At 31.4% G+C, this 24,425-nt stretch overlaps 1 protein-coding gene across 1 annotated transcript; it reads left to right on the top strand.

Annotated features, from left to right (window-relative positions):
- The first annotated feature begins 6,997 nt into the window (after positions 1-6,997).
- Positions 6,998-23,252, top strand: LOC145313979 (uncharacterized). The gene is made up of 12 exons (XM_080153648.1): positions 6,998-7,515; positions 8,570-8,716; positions 10,121-10,234; positions 12,882-12,929; positions 17,026-17,200; positions 17,583-17,735; positions 19,056-19,172; positions 19,634-19,840; positions 20,272-20,474; positions 20,737-20,797; positions 21,666-21,779; positions 22,139-23,252. Exons 1-12 carry the CDS (start codon positions 7,298-7,300, stop codon positions 22,280-22,282), a joined length of 1,701 nt encoding a protein of 566 aa, XP_080009774.1. The 5' UTR covers positions 6,998-7,297; the 3' UTR covers positions 22,283-23,252.
- The last annotated feature ends 1,173 nt before the right edge of the window (positions 23,253-24,425 follow it).

The following is a 24,425-nucleotide window of genomic DNA, read 5'->3' as shown; positions in this document are numbered from 1 at the left end:
GATGGGAATACGTAAAGGTAGATTTAAAAGGTTTTTGCTAAAATCAAGAATAGATTTATTGGATAAAATAAACATGAAACCTTGTTTTATTTGCATGATGACGATGGTCAAAGTAAATTATATTCAAGATGCTCATAACAATGGGAAAAATTATTTTGATACTGATATCCCATAAAAGTTTGAAAATTACATCAAAATAAACAAAGATATGGGGAAATATGTAAAACATATAAAAATAGCCAAAAACCTGATAAAAGGCAGTCTGGCCGTCATGGTTGTTTTATTAAAACGACAAAAAATTTATTTCTTTAATTCTTAACTTAAAAAATTTGGAAAATCGGACCATATACACTGAAGATATGGAAAAAAGTGTTAAATATACAAAAATAGCCTAAAACCTGCCAAAAAGGCAGTCTGGCCGTCATGGTTATTTTGTTTAAAAGACGGGAAATTTAATTTTGATATATATAACTGAAAAATTTTGAAAATCGGACTATAAACACTGAAGATATGGAGAAAAATGTTAAATATATAAAAAAAAACAGCCTAAAACCTGCTAAAAAGGCAGTCTGGCCGTCATGATTGTAATCTTTAAAAGACGGGAAATTTAATTTTGATATCTATAACTGAAAAAATTTTGAAAATCGGACCATAAACACTGAAGATATGGAGAAAAATGTGAAAAATATAAAAATAGCCTAAAACCTGCTAAAAAGGCAGTCTGGCCTTCATGGTTGTTCCTTTAAACGACGGGAAATTTAATTTTGATATCTGTAACTGAAAAAATTTTTAAAATCGGACCATAAACACTGAAGATATGGAGAAAAATGTGAAAAATATAAAAATAGCCTAAAACCTGCTAAAAATCGGTCCGAACGCCAATGATGTTTTAAAGTCAATTGTGCTCCTTAATGATGGGAATGTTGTCAAAAAATTTCAGCATTCTATCATTTATAGGAGCTGAGTAAATCCCATTTCCCCCATAGCGTTACGGACGGACTGACTGACGGACGGACGGACTGACTGACGGACGGACAAAGTGAATTATAGAGTAGCTTCGCTACTAAAAACTGATAAGTTATTAAAATAGTAATTTTTTTCATGCAAAAAAGTAAGATCTAATAGCTTAAATGCAGGGATCACAAGGGATAAGATGGTAAATTGTTATAAATCCCAAATGATCTTAATCTTTTTTTTATAGATTACATTTATTGGTTAAAAAGTTTGGACATTTCTAGTTCGATCAACCAACGAACATTCAATAAAAGTTTATGAGCCAACGAATAAGATCAACGCTCTCATTAACATTAGTACCGTCCAATGTCCCCTCCCTCACTGCAAAAACCTTCATTTTCAGTCAATACTTTGGAGAGATGGCTGATCAATACTTAATACTTATGGATGTTGTCATCTTTGTTTTAAGTAAAATCTTAAATAAACTAGGATGACAAAATCCATAAAATTATAAACAGACAGCGAATTATCAAGCAAATATCCAGTGGTCATAAAAAATTAAGAAAGAAAAATATGGAAAAGAGTATATAGATGTCATATACTCAAATATATAGCTGGGTAAATCTCATTTCCCTATAGCGTTACAGACAGACAATGTGAATCATAGAGTAGCTTCGCTACTAAAAAGAAACATCTGATGACTCTATATTGAAATGTGCTAAAACTAAAAGTACTTACACGTGAGACAAATTTATTTTTATACATCTTATATTTTATCAATTTTCATATGTTCATTAATGTACTTCTTAAAGAAGATGTTTGACTATTTGTTGTTTATCAGTTATCTATGTGTAAAGGAAATTCCTTTACCCTATAGTTAATGCTTGGGCAATATATACATTAGTGGTTAAACTACACATTGACTGCATTTTAGACGATCTTTTTTAATATTTGCATTTCTTAAAATCAATTCTTAGCTTGGATAAAAGTGGGCAATCTGAACTTATTTGGTTTGATTTCCTTTTTCTTTTTATCTGTAGAGAATGAATAAGGAGGTGGGAATTAGCAAACTTCCTGTTAAAATTAGGGAGGGAATAGGGGGGAAATTAATACCTCCTCCCTTTATGCCGTTTAATAAGAGCCTCCTCCCATCTGATCCAACTTCTTAAAATAATAAATTAAGGTGCTTTCTCCCCACTAGCAAAATCCTGTGCACGCCACTGAACGCATATCATTACATTTTCCTGGATAAAAAAGTGTTTATAGGCAATGAAAACAGAAAATACAAACACGCGCCTGTCTGAGCACGTTTTTGTCCTGTGCTTGTGTAAGGGTTTAGTATTTGTGCAACATAAAACTTTTTATGCTACAAAGTTGTTAATAGCCATAAAAGCGAAGCTAAATAAATGAAGCGGGAGCTACAGCACATACAATATCAACTTATGCCAACAATGAAATTAATTCGAAAAAATCACGAAACCTATACGTGATTTTCAACTGTCTTTGGGGGGCATTATATCGTAGAATTAACGAGCTTTGATCTGCCCCAAAAATATTATTTTAGATTTATTTCGTTTTTTGGTTATACCTTATTCATGATGTAATATTCAACATTATTTTAAAAAGCTATACAAGAATAACTTTAAAAAAGGGTACATTCCAACAATGAAATTAATTCGAAAAAGTCACGAAACCTATACGTGATTTTCAACTGTCAGTAGGGGGCATTACCTAGTGGAATTGACGACCTTTTTATCTGCCCCCCAAATATTATACCTAAACGCCTTTGTAATCCATGTCCCAAAAATCAAGATTCTCTATGCCAATAATCATCTATAATACAAAGTAGAACGATGTCTGTCTGTCCGTCTGTCCGTCTGTCCGTCTGACCGTCTGTCCGTCCGTCTGTCTGTCTGTCCCTTAAGATCTCGGTAACCACTGAACCGATCGGATTCTACTCTTCAGGGTATCTACCTATTGGTCCTGTGGTGGTTTTAAGCTATTTTTATTTTTTAAGTGGGACACCCCCAACCCCCCCAAAAACCAAAAAATCTCCCCCCATTTTTTTTTTTTTTTTTTTTTTTTTTTTTGAAGGAGTTTCCATGGTCCTTTATGGTCTCTCGCAATAATTTTTTTTTATCACCTCTTGGGCAAAGCCCCTAGAGGCTAGGGGCGAAGCCGCTAGTTCACTATATAATTCATAATATCCGTTGATTTGTTGTTCATGCTTCAAATGGTTTCGTCATTTTTTTGTTTATCATAACGTTCTCTCTCTTTTTATGACTACTGCTCATCTGCTGTGTAACTCCGTTTGTCTGTTTTTTAATCCATAATTTTGTTTGCGCTTCGCTACTTATGGATGTTGTTACTCTTGTTCTTGTAAAATAGAAGGAGGCATTGATTTTGATTTCAAGCAAGATTTTAAGAACGGCTTGCCAATCAGAGAAATTCTTCTTTTGAAAAAAATTTCGAAATATTCAAGGATTTATTGAACTCAATGAAAAAGTTAGGTTCAATAAATTTTTGGATCAGCGTTAGTAACACACTTTTTATTTATTTTTCTAACCTTCAAGTTCGTATACTTGTGTATTTAAATTCATATGATGTATGTATTAAATTTTTCTCAAAAATATTCATGTGTTAGATGGGTGATGTAACGGATGTAGGGTTTACGTGGATATATTGACAGGGAAAGTTGTTCTTTAATTTAGCAGGTTAGAGGTGAGATGATAGGGTTTAAGGTGATGAATGGGATGGTTTCGTTATTGTAGCCAGCTGCGAGCATCACTTTATCAGAGTTTATGCAAATCTGGTACGACATCCATTTAATCACATATATATTTTTTTTAGTTTTTATACTTTTGATTGAGTAGCACAGCTACTCTTTATTTGACTGTTTACACATATGTATATGTCGGTCTATCCAATTCTGTAGATTCTATTACTTTTTCACCTTTGTGTTTTCCTATCTCATTCTCTATCTCTCCCTCTCTCTCTCTCTCTCTCTCTCTCTCTCTCTCTATCTCTCTCTCTCTCTCACACTCACTCTCCCTCTATTCATCTATCTTTCTATCTATTTATCTCCTTATTTCTCTGTCTATATCTACCTATTTATCTCTAACAAGTTTTACTATTTTGAATAAAAACATTCTATTTATATCTATTTGAAATTATGTAGAAACCTACTTATGTTAGTACTATACTTCCTAACTCTAATGGAATTTTCCACTTATACTATTTACAAATTATAAATATTAATCAATTCTATATTAGATTTATAACAAGGATGACAACATCCATACGAAGCGTAGTGAATTATTAAATGTTTAATGAGACGAATAAAAGAAAGAGAAAGAAGGACATAATAAAAATCACAAAACCTACAAAAAAATAATTATATGTCTTTAGTTGTATGGTTTACAGACTTACATACAAAGTTAGTTGTATAGTGGATGCTATTCGGAACAAGATATCATAAAAAATCAACAAGCTATCTTAAATAGTAATAAAGAAAATCAAATTTATGAGAAAAAGCTACTTTGAATTTCGATGAGAGGCCACATTGGACTGTAAATTACATTGGTACCCAAAGTTTTATTGATATGCTCTCTCATTCCTTGGCTTAAAAACTTTGAGCACTTTTCTTAAATTTCAGTGCTCAATCTTTTCAACAGAAAGTGTAATTTTGTTTACCATCAATGTCTTATCCTTTAAGATCCTTAACTTATACTATGTGAGATAGGAAATTTCCATTTATCCGGCTTTTGAACTAACACACTCTATCACATACAGAAATACAGACGGACAAACAGACAGACAGACATACAGAAATATAGATAGACAGACACACATTTTCACAAACACTTTCACAAGAGAACATAATCTTTCTACGCTCAATTTTGCCCGAAAATTTTTTCACGTGTTAAGCTGTTCTTTGAGCCTGTTATGTATGTCATAGCAATTATAGAAAGCATATAATAGGTCAGTTGCATAGTTAGTTAAATCTATATTAATTTTAAGTCTAGTTTTGAACAACAGTGCGCTTAGTATATCTTTTTGGAATTATCAACATTTGATTCCTTGGACAATTCGGTAGATATTAAAAGAAGCTTCAATTGTTTTTGTTTGTTGTTTGGCTTAAATGAATTTTGTTCTAGATAATTTGATCAAAATAGGCCAGACTTCTAATGATTTTAGGATACAAACTTCCTTGTAAGTGGCAAAGCTGCTTTATAACTAGGGTTTGTCAGACCTTTATTGAATCAAAATGATTTTAGGTAACATTAATTAATTACTTTCACTATATTCAGCAAGCAGTATTCCTAGACAGTCGCAGGACAATTAACAATTAGGAGGCAAAATTGACCTGTGGAGCATAGAGGAGACGAATGGAGACATCTTGCCAAGTCCTTATGCTCCTCAATGGAGTGAAGAGCTGGTACAGATACTTTCAGTGGCTTGGGTATACAAGATTTTAGGAAAAACGGCATTACCCTTTTATCACTCCCACAAGGGTTTACAAAGCTCTGGTGAGTCACTGTGCACGCCATTAATGTTAATCACATTTATTTGATTATTGACAAGGATCTCAAAGAAAAGACAATTGACAACATATTTATGCGTACCCTCAATTATGATAACAAAATTACACCTTCCTATTGGTGATATAGGTTTGCCACTAAAAGTTTGTACCAACCTATGTATAAAGATTTATTCATGGTTTTTACCCAATGTTTTTATGTCACCGAATGAGAGGTCTTAGTTGTAAAACTTAGGGTATCAGTGTAATAAACAGTCATACTTACTATAGTTATCATACATGGGATTAGATTTCGGAAAACATATTGAGCACTATTTTAAGAAAAAATAACAGCAAAATTATTATATAGTTTCAAATGTCTGTCTGTCGTATGCTACGTTTAGGATAAAACAGGATCTTCTATAACTTACTTCGGCCATCGGTCTATCTGTAATGCTCTGAGGACATCAAATAAGACGTGTTTTTTGCTATAAGAAAAAAAGGCTTATTTTTGTTGTTATTTTGTTGATGTAGATAGATTTTTTTATTTTTGTTGAGATTATTTTATCCATCTTTTTTTTTACAGGAGCGATTTCTTTTAGGAGGGTGAGGTACCCTCCTCTAAAATAATTATTTAGACCTATAATAATCTTCACTGTAAAGGAAATCATATCAATCAAGTTGTTATTGTGGTACAGACACAAAGAAAGACAGACGGACAGACACCCTGTTACTTTTAGATAAGATGATATATCTAAATGTAATGCGAGAGATAGAACGAACGGAGTAAGAAAGAATACATCTATGTATATAACTCTCGGAGTAATGTCATTGACCCTCTTTATATAAACTACCAAAAACATCAAAATTTACAAATTTGAATTTATTTACAACAATAATAAACATAATTTTATTAATAGAATAAACAACATATTTTTATAGATGTATACTTATGTACATGTATATATTATTTTCATGTCTTAATCATGCATATAAGTCATGCCTAGGATAATCATAGAGGAAGAAGTAAAGAGGAAGAGAGAGAGAGGGCTGGGGGAGGAGTAATTATGAAAAGAGTAGGCCCGGAATTTCAGAGGGCTTGGCACTTTTTAGAGGAGTGACACAACTCTGCTCTGAAAAAGCGCATGCGCTGTCAAGAAAATTCATCGTACCATGTTTTTTAGAAAAAAAATAGATGGATGTGTGTGTCTGTATATTTGCGTGTTGGTATGTGTATGTGTGTGTGTGTGTATGTGTGTGCCGTGCCCCTCTTATATTTTCGTGTCCCATCTTCTCTTTCCCCCCATCCACTTCCCCTATTCCCCGCCCGGGGTCCAAAGCCTTTCCCTTTTTACATTCTTTATCCTGTACTTTCTATAGTTGACCCCCCACTATACTCACTCCATCTTATACCCTCCCTCCCCCCACCGGTCAAAAATTCCCTTCCTATGGAAATTTCTATCTTCTTCCCTTTTGGTATCAGACTTGGGAGAGTAAGAAAGGGGAAAGAGAAAAGGAGAGAGAGAGATAGAGAATGTGATTGTAAGAATAAATTTGTTCAGTAACTCGAAAATTCTGACTCGAGCTGTAAGCCTACAGTCTTACTATAATTTTGATGTATTATTTCATAAACAGTTAACAGTTCCATATCATTTCACTTCTGACTGTCTAATAAAGTGTTTGTTTAAAACTTTATACACAAATACTCTAAAAAAGTGGTCTTTAGTGATTAATTGACATTAGATATTACCCTAGTTAGCAACAGAAAGTAATATACCAAGATACATTTCCTCATATTTGGATCATAAGTGAGATATCAAATAAATGGCAACACCCATCGCTATCCCAGGTGTTGGGGGTCGGTGTGGCGCTGGGGGTGCCAGCAGTCCCCCGAGTGGCATTCCCATCCCCGGGGGTCATGGTCTTGGCCACGGGGGCAGCGGGTACAAGCCCCTGGCCAAGAAGGTGATGAAAGGAACGGAGGAGGATGGGTACTCGAGCCAGTGCAGCAGTCCTGCTTCCAGCCCCTGCTCTTCGGACAGGTTGCGTTCTTGTTTTCATAGTAAAAGCGTAGCTGCTTTACAATAATGACAGTTCGTCTGTCAATTATGGGTAGATTGTTAAAATATAAATTGATTTGTAAAAAAATATTTTGGAAGTGTCCTGTCATATTCAATAACTTAATGAAAATGTATCTGAATAAAATGCTTTGCGCTGTATTATAGCAAGTTAAACTTCTTTTTCTAAAGACTATTGCTTTGTTAGTTTTTGTTTTGTTCTTGTTTTTAAGTCAAAGACCTCATAGAAAGCTAAAATATCCTTGTGTGATTTTCCCTTTATCTGTTATCAAGCATATACTATTGCTAAAAAGTTATTAAAAAGTAAAGGTTATACAGTAAGACAGGGAATATTTACAGCTTATATTGTTTTTCTTTCTATCTTTTTAGATACTCTCGGCTTAGCTCCTAGCCTCTAGGAGCTTTGCATTCAAAGGGAAAAGAAATATAGCTAAAAACCATCTCAGGACTAACAATAAAATAGCCCAAAATCGTCACAGGACGTGTGTGAAGATTATTTTAAACAGAGAACCCAATCCTAGATAGGGAAAAAGTGCATGAATATGTTTTATGTACATTATGTATGATTTTTTTTCAGCTTTCCTTTATTGTGCTTTCTTTTCTTGTTTACCAAAAAAAAGCTGAATATTTTTCAAGATAAAACACAATTTTCAAACCTAAATACAAAAAAATAAGCTTGAAACACATTTATGTACAAAGTACACAAAAGCGCTGCAAAATACTCAACCTAGCAATAATTTAATTATAGATAACAGATTTTTAAAGCAAAATAGTAATATTTAAGATCTATCATTTAAATTTAAAATTTCTTAAATCGCTTATTTTATTATCATATTATGACATAGTTTTTAAATCTATCATAATGTTTGACAGACGAAGGTTTGCATATGACATAAGACTTATCCTTTTTAAAAAGCAGCTTCGCTTCTACTTATTAGGTTAAAATCATGTAAGAAAGTAATTTTCTTTTTCCACATAATTATTCTAATAAAATTTTTGATAAAATTATTTATTTCAGGTCCTGCAACACGCCTCCCCTGAGCACCTCCTACTTTGGGAAGCAGATGTTGTACAACGGGGAGACGATGAGCACCCCGATATCCAGCGTGGTTGTCAACCAGTCCCCGCCATCACCCGCCACCGCCAAACGCCTGTTACGGATTAGGTAATAATTTTGATAGCATTTAAAGGGTGAATCAATATATTATCAATTAGATGTTGTACCAGATTTTCATGTCATCTACTCTCCCATTCACCCTATTTATCCCTTTCCCTCCCCTCCTACTGGATGAACTAAATGACCATTAAATGAGTTTCATATTAGCAAGCTAAATTGATTAAAAATTTTCCAATCGTCTATATACGGTATACCCACGTATATCCTATCCATTAAAAGATGTCTAGTTGTGTTTAGGAGAGGGTTCATTAATTTTAGATGGAATCCAAATATAGATAGGTATACCTACACACTTTTTGAAATGTAGATTTATCTATTTAAGAGAGATAGGTATATGTCATTGTTATTGAATTTTAACTACTTATTATGCCTTTTTTTACTGCCACCGATTACAAATTTCTATTAATGCATTTTCGTTATTTGTATGGTCGTAGGTATCTCCAAAACAGTGGTCATGAAGTATCTTTGACTTTTATGTGGATTTTAAACTTGTTAGCTTTCAGACGTTTTGGGAGTTTTAGTGTCTGCTTATTAAAGGACAGTAATTTTCTTTCATTTCAACAATTGGCTTTAGTTTTCATCTATTTTGTTCAGAAATACTTTCTAGCTTTTCAACAATTGTTGCCTTAGTAACCCTAAACCGGTTTATGTCAGATTTTAAAGGAAATTTGGGGGATTATCAAATCCAAATTATTCTGGAATAAATTCTAATGAACAACAACACCTGTTTTGTATGGAATTAGGGGGAGGGGGATTCTCCAGGGGTTATTATGAACATGCAAAGGGTTGGGGGTGGAAAGGGGGAAGAAGGATTATAAATACCGGGAATTTCTGGAAATATTTCACCATTAACATGATGAAATGTAGTTACAACAACAACAACAACATGCTGTTGTTTATTTACATTGAGTTTTTATGAGTCATGCTTTTTCAACTCTTTTATGTTTTAAAAAACTTACGTCAAGAAAAACCTGTATAATTTAATGAATAGATGATTGATTTAAGTAAATTGTGCAAAACAAAGATTGAGTTATCTAATTTTAGAAAACCTTTGCAAAGGCCAGGACAATGAATTGCAGGCTATTTTATTTTAAAATTAAAGTCTTGGGATGGCTTTAGACAAATCCTCTAGATGCTAGAGGCGCAGCAGCTATAGTTATAGTAAAACTAATAATTAAACATATATACCAATAGATCATATGACAAGGAAAAAATTGTCAGCAAGCTTGCTAATTTCTCTGTCATATTTTGGTCATTTCGTTGTTCCAGAAGGAGAGTGGGGGATATGGTGGATCGTTATTTTAGCTCGCTGATGCATGATAATCTAGTGTAAGATCAAAGTAATAATAAATTCATTTCCAATGGATAATTAACAGAAATTATAATTTTTAGGAAGATGTCTGATATGTGTAGGAAGCCTAATGTGACAGGGAACATTTCAACCATTCCTATCCAACCAAAGGATATCAACGAATCTTGGGCCAAGTTGGTTATTAACCAGCACAGGTAACTTTTTTTACAGTATGACTTTTAAACTCCAATTTATAAGCTGGATCCTAGACTGAGCTATACTGAAAAATCATGTATCGCACCTTGTTATAAACAATTTTCAACGAATAATAAAATAAAAATATAATTAAAAACAAAACAGGACTATGTTTTAAATTTATTTTCTATCAATCTCGGAAAGCTGTCAATCAAACGATACGATAAATAACTAATATACATTTTAACCCAAAATTTATTAATGAGATTAAAAAGTTACTATGAAATTGATTTTTTAAAAATTGAGAATACTTTTGATCATCTAATTAGGACAAATAACATATGTTAGCTTTATAATAATTTCTTTTTATAGAATTTAAAAATATAAAAGTACACAAAAATACCAGATTTTTCCAGACTTTCTTTAATTTGGGTAAAATTTGTTAAACATTTACTACAATTGAAAATAAATTCATGTTAATCAATAATAAATACTATGCTTAACTAATTTAATAGCCACCTAAATCTAGAATATTATGGTTTCACCCATTCGAATTAATTGTCTATCCTACTGTATTGATCCAACCCTTTATTTATGGTGATGATATGAGCATGATGATATTTAAAACGTCAGGGGTCTAAAGGGTTAAGACAATGGTCGATTAATAGATGTACATCCCCAATGATGATACACAAAATTTTACCCCTTTTGTAGATTTAAATTTAAGGTTGAAACGTTTGAACACACAACTTAATAAATCAACCAATCAAAATTTATTAAATTCCCCAAAAATCCTTAAGGTAACGATTAAAGAAACGTTATGATAAAAGTTTGGGGACTAGTGTAATAAACAACCTATTGTCCCCGTTCTCTCAACATGATACTAGCATGATGATATTGTGTACAACGTACTTGTATACTTGCCATGGCCTGTAACCAGTATATACTGGATTATTAAAACTGCGTCCAGTTATCCAGTAAAACAAAAAATAAAAAAATTAGAACACAAAATATATTATTATTACAATGACTATGTAATGATTTTAGTTTGAGTTATTATATACTTTTTTAGCAGTCTAGCTCAAATGAAAGATGATTTACGAAAAAATCACTTTTAATCCCTAGCGTTACGGACTGACAGATTGAATTGTACAGTAGCTCCGCTACTATAAAATTTTTAACTTTGATGATAAAAAATAATGTCTTCCAAAACATTTTATGCTATTCTTATTAGGATAATTTGTTAGTAGCGAAGCTACTCTATAATTCACTTTGTCCGTCCGTCAGTCCGTCCGTCAGTCCGTCAGTCCGTCAGTCCGTCCGTCAGTCCGTAACGCTATGGGGGAAATGGGATTTACTCAGCTCCTATAAAAGATAGAATGCTGAAATTTTTTGACAACATTCCCATCATAAAGGAGCACAATTAAGTATAAAACATCGATGGCAGTAGGATCGCTTTTTAGCAGGTTTTAGGCTATTTTTGTATTTTTCACATTTTCTCCATATCTTCAGTGTTAATGGTGCGATTTTCAATTTTTTTTCAGTTATAGATATCTAAATTAAATTTCCAGTCGTTTAAAGAAAACAACTACGACGGTCAGACTGCCTTTCAGCAGGTTTTAGGCTATTTTTGTATTTTTAACATTTTTCTCCATATCTTTGGTGTTTATGGTACGATTTCCAAAATTTTTTCAGTTATACATATCAAAATTAAATTTTCCCTTGTTTAAAGAAAACAACCATGACGTTCAGACTGCCTTTAAGCAGGTTTTAGGCTATTTTTGTATTTTTTACATTTTTCTCCATATCTTTGGTGTTTATGGTTCGATTTCCAAAATCTTTTTAGTTATAGATATCAAAATTAAATTTCCAGTCGTTTAAAGAAAACAACTATGACGGTCAGACTGCCTTTCAGCAGGTTTTAGGCTATTTTTTTATTTTTCACATTTTTCTCCATATCTTTGGTGTTTATGGTACGATTTCCAAAAATTTTTCAGTTATACATATCAAAATTAAATTTCCCCTTGTTTAAAGAAAACAACCATGACATTCAGACTTCCTTTTTGCAGGTTTTTGGCTATTTTTATATTTTTTACATTTCCCCCCATATCTTTGGTGTTTTTGGTCCAATTTTAAAACTTTTTGGGATATCAGTAAAAATAATTTTTCCCATTGTTATGAACATCTTTTATGTAATTTATTTTGACCGTCATCATTATACAAAATATTTTCTCCAATATATCAATTAATAAATACACTTTAAATCTACTTGTACGTATTACCATCCATGATTTTTTTTGTGCTTCGCTACTTATGGATGTTGTCATCCTTGTTTAATTCAAAATGAATTAATAGCTACAATGTAAGAATAACTTTTACTCTGTTTAGTGAAACTCTATAGCTTTAAGGGTGGATAGAGAAAATGAACATGTATCTAAAAAATAAAATATATAACTAATAGCATTTTGATTTTAAGAGGGATATGAGTATTTTCAGCCTTTATTGGAGCAAATAGGGTAATATGGAGACAAAATATATCTCGCTTGCTTTTATCATAAATAAAGATTTAATAGAAAAGATGATAATTTGGGTTTAAAAATAAACTTATCACTAAAATTTATTTTTGTTGGCGTTTGTCGCGTGATAATATTTATTTTATTTTTTTAGGATCAAGCATTACCAGCCACCTCTACCCCAGACAGCTGTCATCACCAGGCAAATATTCTATACAAAATCATTCTAAGTACTCCCTGTCTTTCCGCCCTTAATTAGATAGAGAAAATATAAGTTACTTGCCATCCTTTTATATACTTGATACTTAAAAAATACAATAAGAAAATATTACATTATAAAGAAAAACAATATTTTTTTTTGTTACAAAAAAGTGTGGGCGCAATAGCTTTTTATTAAGCCTCAAAGTTGTAAACATTGCGTAGAATAATTGAACTAGAATTATATTTCTAGGAAGTACAACGTTATTCATATCATATGTGTCATATTAAAACTGGATTTTGTTATTTTTAATGTTTTATTTACTGATATAATACAGTTAGGGAGTTGAATCCATTTTTATAGAAGCAGAAATATAATCTATGATTATGGTTTGGACCCTCTAAAACTGTAATCTACCCTTCCACTTTCCCCTCTCTTGGTGAAGATATCTTCAACGCCGATACGATTTTTGAAATATAAGATTCCACTTTTGTCTCTCTTGTTGAAGATATCTTCACCAAGAGAGGCAAAAGTGGAATCTTAAATTTCAAATATCGTATCGGCGTTGAAGATATCTTCACCAAGAGAGGGGAAAGTGGAATCTTACATTTCAAAAATCGTATCGGCGTTGAAGATATCTTCACCAAGAGAAGGGAAAGTAGAATCTTACATTTCAAAAATCGTATCGGCGTTGAAGATATCTTCACCAAGAGAGGGGAAAGTGGAAAGGTAGATTACAGTTTTAGAGGGTCAAAACCATAATCATAGATTATATTTCTGCTTCTATAAAAATGGATTCAACTCCCTAACTGTAATACTTAAACTTATGACTAAAATTAATTTGAAATAACACTTTTTTTGCTGGCTACTGCGAGTGCGACTTAACATACTAAAATAACAAAATCTTGTTTTGTTAATGACGAAAAGAAATAATATTTTTAAAAATGTGTCATAAAAACATTACCTCAAATTTACTAATAATTAGAAAAAAGTTTTTGTTTGGTTAATCATTTAAAAAACACTAGAAAAAATCTAAAATATTTTTAAAATTTCAACAATTTTCAACCTAGGGGTGTTAAGTTTTAGGGGTATGAAGAAAGGGGAAGGTAGTCCAATCCAATTTCTTATTCCAAATGGGTGTTGACACCCCCTTGCACCACGCTTATGCTCGACGACAGCCTTAACTTTTTTACAAAAAAAATTTTCAGACATTTTTAATCACGCTGTCAGCGAGTGCTAAAACTATCTTCTCTCTAAAACGCTGCTACGAGTTTTTATATCTCGTAGTAAAAATACATATACTTCACTTTTTGGAAAGTGTACACGACTATTGCTTTCTGATTGGCAATAGCTTGTTTTTTGCTTTCACTTTAACATTTGATTATAGATTAAAGATTTTTTAAAACTATTAAATTCCAAAATATTAAACACTCTGTTCTGAAGGCCTTTGAGACATGGTTTGTACTTTAAAGTAGGTATTTTAAGGCCTATTAGTTGTCCATAAAAAAATAGCCTAAAGGTATGTTTTTTTCTCTCTCTCCCTTTACTAAATACTGAAAAGTAAAGAAATATTGTTGCTAGGCTTAAGTTAATTTAATACAGTTTTGAAATGATGTATTGCTGTTAAAAATTTGAAATAAAATTGATCAATCTTTGAAATGAAATATCAAAGGGGGTTTATAGAATCGTTTTGGTATTGTTTCTACTATTAGATATTTTTCTTTATTTGCTGCTACATGGCAAAGTTCTAAATTAAATAGATTATTCATTGCATGGTATTTTCAGTCTATATACATATGATGATTATGTAACCTATATAAAGCCCAGGCCCCTGTAAAAGTATAGACACATTTGGCCCAGGCCTTTAAATTAATGCAGAAGGCCTGTTTTGCATAAAAGCAGAATGCAGTTAAAATTAACAAGGATGATGACAATCGTAAAGCTTTGCAGTACACTTTTAACAAATCTTTTAAATCAATTGCATAATTAAAGAGATAATTTGCTATTTTGGTTTTTCCGTTGCCAAGTAAAGGGGTTACATAACTGAATGCTTGATTTCATCTATTAAATTTAATTCTAATCAGGGAGGGAGGGAACATAGGGCTGTTTATTACATTAGTTCCCAAAATCTTATAATAACGCTTCCTTTTTTGTCATTCGTTGGCTTAACAAACTTGGTGACTTTTATTAAATTTTTTTTTTTTTTTCATTTAGTTGAGTCTCGAAACGTTTCAATAAGTGTTAATTTTGTGTATTATCATTGGGGATGTACACCATTATACCGGCCATTGTCTTATCCCTTTAGATCCCTGATTTTTAATACATATTAAAGCTTTTAATACACGTCTTAAGCTCGTGTTTTTTATTCTAGAAACTGTTATGAATGTTTTTAATAAAAATACAATTATCAAATCATGCATATCACATGTGTGTATTTTGTTATTATGTTGTACTATTTAAAATAATTTTGTTATTTTGTTGTACTATTTAGAATAAGTTTGTTATTTTGTGTTAAAAATATGTTAAGAAAAAAGGCTTATAGTTGATACATGGACATGTGATTTGCTTAAGGCCTAATGCAGACTTACACGTGAATTTACACATACTCACACACACACACACACACACACACACACACACACACACACATACATACACACACACAAATAGCTTAGAGGCTGTGTGTGTATGTCTGTTTCTTTCGGGCCTATGGCTTTGGTAGGCATACTAAAAGTTATATATGTCAATCCCAAAACGTTTAACCATTTTTTAGGTTTACAAAAAGTAATTTTGAATGTTCCTAATGCTTCACTAAACTTGGAAAAATAAATTAAAACAAAATTTTTTTTAATTGAATAAAAATATTCCTTAAAAAAATTGATTAGGGAATTATGAAAAATATGTTTATAAAAAAATAATAATAATGAGAAGGAAAATATATAGATGTTAAGCAATAAATATTATTATATATGGGGCCCATAAAAGGTTTAAACACTCTGAGAGCATTTATCATAGAGAGAGAGAGAGAATTAGAGATTATTGTAGAGACCGGAATATCTGAGGGGAGGCAACTTATGACGTCAATGGATTTATCTTGAGACTTTTTGCAATGATAAATAATGGGTCCTTTTTCTTACATCATAAATATCCAAATACATTAATAAAAATATATTTACTTTCAGTACTTAATGTCAGTAAGGTGTTACCTTTTAATTTTTAATATGAAGAAATGATTTTAAAATTTAACCAAGCTACTTGAATATTTTAATAAGTTTTTTTAAGTTATATAACCTAGAATGAGAGAGAAAAAATCCTTTAAAAATTGAATTTCAAAAACTCACCTTTCCAATTAAAACTAATTAACAGACAATTATATCTGAAAACGCAATGGAAAAGAATGTTGTTTTTACTCCTTTAGAGTTAAGGCGTAATTAAATTATTTTGTTTTCTGGAGACTTGTGAGAAGGTTTGAAGGTATTGTTTTTTATTGTCTTTAATTCTATTTCAAAGGACCAAAGAAACAAAAGAATACTCAAAATTGAATGGAAAATTTAAAGAAATTCATTCATACAAACAAAATAAAATGTTTAATAAGATAAAAAGATTACATTTTCAATTTTTTTATATGCACTGCATTTGTCTGTCGTATGGACAGTTTTGTAAATATACTGACAGACTCTAAACAGACAGACATGCATATTCTGTCCACATATTCCTTACTGCTTAATTCACTTAGAAACAGTCTAGATGCATGAAAGGTAAAGTGTTTGTTATCAATGTTTATCTAGTGCCTGTCTCTAAAATAGTTTCAAGTAATCCAGCTTGATAAATTTTCCATAGCTACAAGAGCATAAAAAATAGAAAACTTTCAGTATGTACAAGCATACATCTAAGGCGTATAGTGTACATATTAAACTGATGGCCATAAATACGCAGCATTTTTTCTTGTCTAGATTTCTTTCATCTTTGAATGCAATTAAAATTATTTACAACAACCTAGATATTCAAAAAATATTATAATAGTCAACTTTTTAAATCATATGATTTTTTCACCTTTGTAAAAATTTAGTATAGAATATAACACTCGGGCAATTCATAGGTTCTGTGTAAATGACTGCAAGAAAAGTTCTGGCGACCTCAGCACCACCTGCCGAATCTCTGTTGACCTAAAATCTGATGCTGACACAACGTGTAACTATGTGTTTATTGCCAAACTGTTGCCTGCGGATGACCCCTGCAGAGTTTATGTCTTTGAGTCTAATGTTTTTGAAAAGGTAATTTTTCCCCTAATATTTTATAATCTTAAAGATGGTTTTAGGTATACAAAAAATTGAAGGAACGAATTATGTAACATGATAGAAGTAAAGCTTTTCTATAATCAGGGTCAGTTTGTTTGTAGGTCGGTAAGCTTCTTTTATTAATTTAGACATTTTAGAATTGTTATATTGATTTCAAATTTTGCATAATATTTCCTACATAAGTTAGGAACGATTAAGGAAGGGATAAACTCTATTTGATACCATAAGTGCGTATGCCCAATTGTTTGTTTGTTCTTCCTTCTGATTTTCAGAAGCTTCACTTATATGGATTATCATCCTTTTTTTTTAACAACTTATTTGCACTTAGATATTTAAATACCTCATTTTATTGCTTTAGGAGATCAGTATCTATTTCGAGCTGTTACCCTGCCTACGCCAATTTTGCGAAGGTACCGCCCTTGAGAAACTGATGCATGATCGAGTCCCCGCTTGCATTTATGGGTCTAACAACTGTGATGGAGCCGGTGTGCTTGTGTTCGAGTGCGCCCAGGTAAATTATTTTTTTAAAAGTCATACATAAAACTGCGAATTAAATCATAAAGTGCATAATATAAATTATACAGAAAAAAAAAATTATAAAACAAAGAAACCATACAAAATGTGTGTGTCTATGTTAAACAATTATACGGTGTAAGCAGATTTAAAAATACAAGTAATTTATTGAGGAAAACCACGTTTTTTTTCTTAATAATTATGAAAAGCAATACTCTGCAATTCTATTATTGTACTTCTTAATCAGCATATTCTATAGAAATGTACCTTTCAATAATTAAATATTGATAAATTTTTAAATATTTTTTAAAAATAAATTTTAAGAAAATAAATTCTAATATCTTTTTTTTTTATAAGTTTCTCCATTAAATTTTGGGTTTAAAAGATGGCCCCTATAAACATGTTAATTAGCTTTAAACCTGCGCTTGGCCAATACAGATCATCACATAAAAAATATTTTCTTATAGATTTAGCCGTTTATGATATTTAATATATATAATTTTTCTTATGATTGCATATGATATGTTTGATTTCATAGAAATTGGATAATTATGAGAAATTCAATGCAATTTGCAACGAACGTCATATGCAATATTTTGTCAATAAAATATAAAATGATTCATGTCTATTTTCTAGAAATCACATAAGAATCTTTTTTTTACTGAACAGGCCTCTTTTATAAGAAAATATAACGCTGGATAGATAATTTAAATAAAAAATACTTAAAATATTCCAAAATATCTTTAGTTTTCAGCCAATGAGAAGAATTTGCGTTTTATAAGCTAATAAGGATATTGTGCAATAGAGCTTTAGAAAAAGAATAAATATATACATATATAATTGTTTTTCCTTGTCTTATATAATTTTAAATTTCAGTAAGATTTACAGATTTAAGTTTAGTTTAAAGATGTTGGGAGAATAATGATACTAGTACGCAGTTGCGTGTGGTACGAGGGTGTCTACACCCCTTATAAAATTTAAATTGAGATAGTCTAACTCTCCCTTTTTTTCCCCCAATGGTTTTACTTACCTCCTTAAATCGCTGTGCACGCCACTGGGGGCTCTATATTCAAAGAGATATGGAATGGTACAAAAATACCTACCCACCCAGACTTATTTACAAAAAAAATTAATACCCTAAAACCATCTCGGACCTATAAGAAGTTTCATTGTAAAGGAGAACCATGTCGGTCCAGTAGTTAGCGAGATCCTTTACTGAGGACAAAAAGAAGACTACTTTATATCATAATGATTTTTTTAGGATATTACTGTATTTATTCAATATGCCTAAGATTATAAAAGTTTTTCTTTATTTTAGGAGCAGGGATTCAAGCATCCCACAGATCCTGACGGTCTGTCCTTGGACCAGGTGATGACCACTATCAGGTTCATGGCAAAGTTCCATGCCATGGGCTCCGCTCTTCTTATCAAGAAGGTATTGTTTGTTCTTGTGTTTTTTCCATAAGAATTCTAGTTTAGATTTTACGACATTATTTTGAAAGATAAATGAGACAGTTTAATATTCAAACCTTAGAATTAGAATTAGGTAAGGCAATAGATTTATCAATAGTTGGATCTTACACCAGATTAGCTGGCAAACATAACGATCCCTTCAATCAATTCCTATACCCCATCCCTCTCCTTTACTGTATGAAGGAACTGACCAATAAATGAGTTCCATGTTAACAACCTGAATTGACGACGTTTTCCCCCGTCCTAATATAAACTATATTAACTCAATAGATATAAGTTTATGAGCATATGATATTACCTATTTTGTAGCAACTCCTGTAAAAATAGGTAGGTATAACTAATATTCTAATATTTTCAAGATATTTCATTTACCCTGCAATATCTTACCCCTGTATGCAAACTTTACATTTATCTGAATTTCAGGGTAAGCTGATCAACCTACGGTACCCCTTCCTCTCCTCGAACGTGTACAGCTCCCCCCAGATGGCCGAGGGAGCCAAGCGACTCTTTCACATCTACACAGAGTTCCTGAAGTCTGTCTCCGAGGCGGAGGATCTTCACTACAAGTTTACAAAGTACTGCGCTGAGGATTGTGCGGCCAAGGAGATGTTTTCTTGCCTTAGAAGACAGGTATAACTAACTATGTTTGAAATCTTGTCCACAAAACATTTTGTCGGCTTGATATTTCTGTAGGAGATCTAAAGGGTTTAGAAAATGATTACCACCCGTATAGATTAATGATTGGTGGAAATGTTTGGACACAACTAATTTTTGTACCATCCAATCAAGAATTAAACAGTCCCCAAGTTTTGAACTAAAAAATTATGAAAGTAGACTTTTATTGCTGCAATTATGACTACTTATAGAATATAGAATACGTGGATATTGTGAGAGATTCTCACATATCCTGATCAAATGATTTTCCTATAGCTCGCTTATCCAACCTTTTTACCCAATCCCTCCTTCCCTGACCCTAGAGAAACTATATCAGCAAAATAAATTTTGGACAAAAAAATTCTTTGTTTTTTATAAGTACCATTGAAAATTATTCTGTATATTAGGTGGACAACCCGTTCAACACTGTTATCCACGGCGAGTTATGGGAGAAGAACATGATGTTCTCCGAGAACACAGACAGGGATGTGGACAACAAGAACGAGGATGATGCCAAGATTGTGGTGCTGGACTGGAAGAATGCAAAGATTGCCTCGGCCACAAAGGATTTGGCTTTCTTCCTACTTTCTTCAACTAGCAATAGTCTTAGGTTAGTAAGACAAAAAAGGACAATAAAATTTTTTTTATCTTTTTTTGTCCAACCTAAATGAATATCTTGTACCACCTATTTCCATTTCTTAAGAAGTGGTTTTTGGACATTATTAATAGTAATTATTCTCTACCTATAAGAATCTAACATTTAATTACACCATAATATTAATTAAAGCTTTTGTGTCTTTTTCTTTATTAACTTCATTTCATAGTAACCAAAGAATTAATAGTATAAAATTTTTAAAATTTCCATTTTTCAGGGAAGATTGTCTGGAAGAAATTTTGGAAACCTACTACAAAATTTTCTGTGAATCTCTGGAGGTAAATTTTTCATATTTGTTAGTTTTTTTTCCCAGTATGGCTTCCCGTTGGACTAGAACAGATTCTGAGCCATATTGAAAAATCATGGATAGCATCATATTACAGATAATTTTTAACGAAAATAAAAATAAAAATCATGATACCAGTTTCGTTAGCCTGGCCCCTTCGGGCCCAACAAAACTTAATCTAATCTTAATTAAATTTCAAATTAAATTAGTATCCGCGGAAAGAAGGCCAAATCCTATTTGAGAGTTGGGGTTTCCTTAGTCATACAAAGATATAAAGGAATATGTAAGACTTAGGAAACCCAACTTGTAGGGTATCCTAAGAAAATATTTCAATTTCCAAAACAATACTCCAAGGAGTATTAATAGCTACAATGAATAAAATAAATTTATAAAGTACTATTGTGAAGAAAATTAGATGTATCCGATTCATTTCCGAGCTTTATATCAGAAACCTTTCAAAAGAAATCTTCATCTTTTTATTGTGTACTTTATCATTTGTACTTATAAAGTACATTATAAAGTTCATCTAGTAAGGACAATTATATTCCTAATAAAGTACTAAGGTACATCAATCTATAAACCATTGTCTTATACATTTAGATCCCTGGACCTTAAATAAATTAATAGATTTAATAGCTCCGTACGAAAAAAATGATGTTATAACATATAATTACAGAACATTTTCCACAAATAATAAAATAAAAATCATAATATTAATGCCAGTTTTGTTAACCAGTGCCTCTGGCTCCTCGGGTCTAAAAAACTAGTAATAATCTTAGAATTTTTCATGTATTATCCGTGGAAAGCTGTCTAAAATACTATGCGATAAATAACTACTATTAAATTAATCATTTTTGTAGATTCTTGGTGTAGTAACCTCCGAGTGCCAAGGCCTAAGCTATGAAGAGTTCCGGACAGATTATGCTGTGTCTACCAAGGGAGCTTTCCTTCAGTCTGTCTGCGTTCTGGTCCAGGTAGAATCATAAATATTCAAACAAAATACATTGTATTATAGTTCATATAATATCAAGGAAAAAATACAGTAGAGTTTAAAAGGTTAAACAATAAAAAAAATTTCCCCCCCAGTAATTACAATGCAATGTAATGCAGAGTTTTACATATGATTTATCTGCCTGTCTGTGTGTCTGTATCAGATAAAGTTCTTCTTCAATATTGAATCTTCTTATGGGGCCCAGAGAATGTTTATGTCTTTTTTTTTTGGGGGGGGGGAGGTTACCTTAAACCTACCAAAAGAAATTTTTACCTTTCCTTTAAGGTGCCCCAAGAGGAATAATTGTTAGTATTTTCTAAAACTAATAAAATATTAATTTAGGAGCTAAGCTTTATGGAACACAAGCTGTTTGTGACCGAGTCACCCCATCAGACAGCCATCCACATCCAGAACCTGGGGCTCTATGAACGCAGGGCTCTGGAAATCATGTATGACAGGGTTCTCAATGAAACTCATTTTGTATAATTCTAAATTTGCCAAAAAAAGTCAGAAAAAAATTACACAAAAATCAAAATTGAAAATTTTATTATTAAGACTAGTTAAAGATCTGAAGAAAAAAAAATATATAAAAATCATCACATAAAAGTGAATGTAAATTGCCAAATTAACTTAATATGCTGTTAAAATAAAATACATATAATTACCCTTTTTATAGCATTAAAATATTTTAATTGTGCCTAAAAGATGAAAAATTCAAATAAAAATCCATTCAGAATGTTAAGATTTATAATTTATGTATATGTGATACTTGTTTTAAAACTTTAAATTTAAAAAAAAGTACATTTTAGATTTGAGTGAAATGTTTTAATTATTTTATGCTTATACATGTGTTCATTTTTCATTATACTCTATTATATTATTAATTGAAGCTTTTTATAGTGCTTAAAAAATGACTGCCCGACCATTGGCTAATTAAAATGTACACTGGCCTGTCATTGGTAATTTAGTCTGTATTGGCCTTTCATTGGTCATTTGAATTGTACGACGTCATTTTTTATATTCACTATCAAGAACTTCATCATAATTTTTTCATTTGTTAATACAGATTTTCAACATTGACCCAACATAACATAGATAATATGTGATATTTTTAAACTATTCTTTTGACAAAAGATTTTTAAAATTTTAAATATTTAATGCAGTGATAGTTTAATTAAAGATAAGTTTTTTTTCCCTAATTAATGCACAGTTAATTATTCTGCCCTAACAAATAGTTTTCTGCTAGTACAGAGTTTTGACTTTTAATTAGGAAAGGTTTAATTTATCCCCTATTGACCTATCTGTAATCTTTTGTAAGTTATATAAATAATTTGCTAAACTATTTATCTACCATGCGAACTATTTACCATTATTGTAATACTATGACTACTCTATTATCATATATTATTATCTTAAATTTTAAACAAAGTTAAATATATATATTTACAAAAAAAAATTTCAGTTAATTAATTTCTATCTAAAGTATAAATGTTCTATTTTTTTTAGTAGGGAAGCTACTGTATAATCAATTATCTATGTTATCTGCAATGAGGAATAAATGATTTTCTAAACTGCCATTTAAGAGAGACTGCTGATTTTTATGCATTTACCCATTTCCATAAAATTTATAGTTTTAAAAAGGTTTCGTGATTTTTTTCTCTTTCACTAAGCCTGTTTGTCTCTGTGAACCCTTTCAAAGTTACCAGCTACCAAAGGCATAATTTAAACTAATTAGAAAAAAACTTAAAACTGTGGAGCATTGAGGTAAAAGAAAACTTTAATGTACATTTCAAATACTTTCTTTCTCCTCGATTTATACTGTTTTAAATGTCGCCTTTGTTTTGGTCGTCGTTGTTATACAAAGAACAATATAATGTTTAAACTTCTAGCCTATGAAAATAGTTTTAAACCCCACATGACCATTAGGTATATTCCCTAAAAAATACAACCTAATCCGTTCATTGGTTAGCGAGATCTTAAGCTATAGACAAAGAAAAGTATTGACTTTAGACTTTACAAAACCTACTATTCCACTGAGCCAACCAATTAAAATTCACTAAAATCCCCAAAGTTGTAAAGCCAACGAATAAGAAAACGTTATTATAAAACTTTGAGGACTAGTGTAATAAACATTCCATTGTCCCCTCTCTCTGGATTTTACTCAGGTTCATAATTAAATCAAACTTTAAATCTAGGCTTTCTTTTAATCTTATCATAAAAAAACTAGTCTTGATTATTCAAAATTTAATATAATCAGAAAACTGCCTGAAGTCAACATTTTTAAAAACAAACAGCGACTACTACATTAAAGTTCATTAGAATATGAATGGTATAGTATGTAAGGACATCCAAGCTTTTTAATTTTTTTGTAAGGGGTTGGTTGGTTGGTGAAAGAATAGAAAATTTTGGGGGTCCATACTCCATACGCACCTCTAAATTCGTTTGGGGAGGGAGGTTAACCACCCCTTTACCCCTACCTTGGACGTCCCTGGTTATATGGTTAGGGTTATTCAATTTTCTCTCCTTTATTTTCAAGTTATTTCACAATAAGAAATTTTTTTTTGAATTTTTGTTTTAGAAGAACCAAATATTGAAAACCTATTGAACCCGCCTATTGATAGGGATATTT

This window comes from Acartia tonsa, chromosome 3, assembly GCF_053477335.1.
Source record: "Acartia tonsa isolate MP-2025a chromosome 3, ASM5347733v1, whole genome shotgun sequence".
Lineage (NCBI taxonomy): Eukaryota > Metazoa > Arthropoda > Copepoda > Calanoida > Acartiidae > Acartia > Acartia tonsa.
Note: the sequence above shows the minus strand (reverse complement) of the source record. Positions and strands in the feature narration are given on the sequence as shown.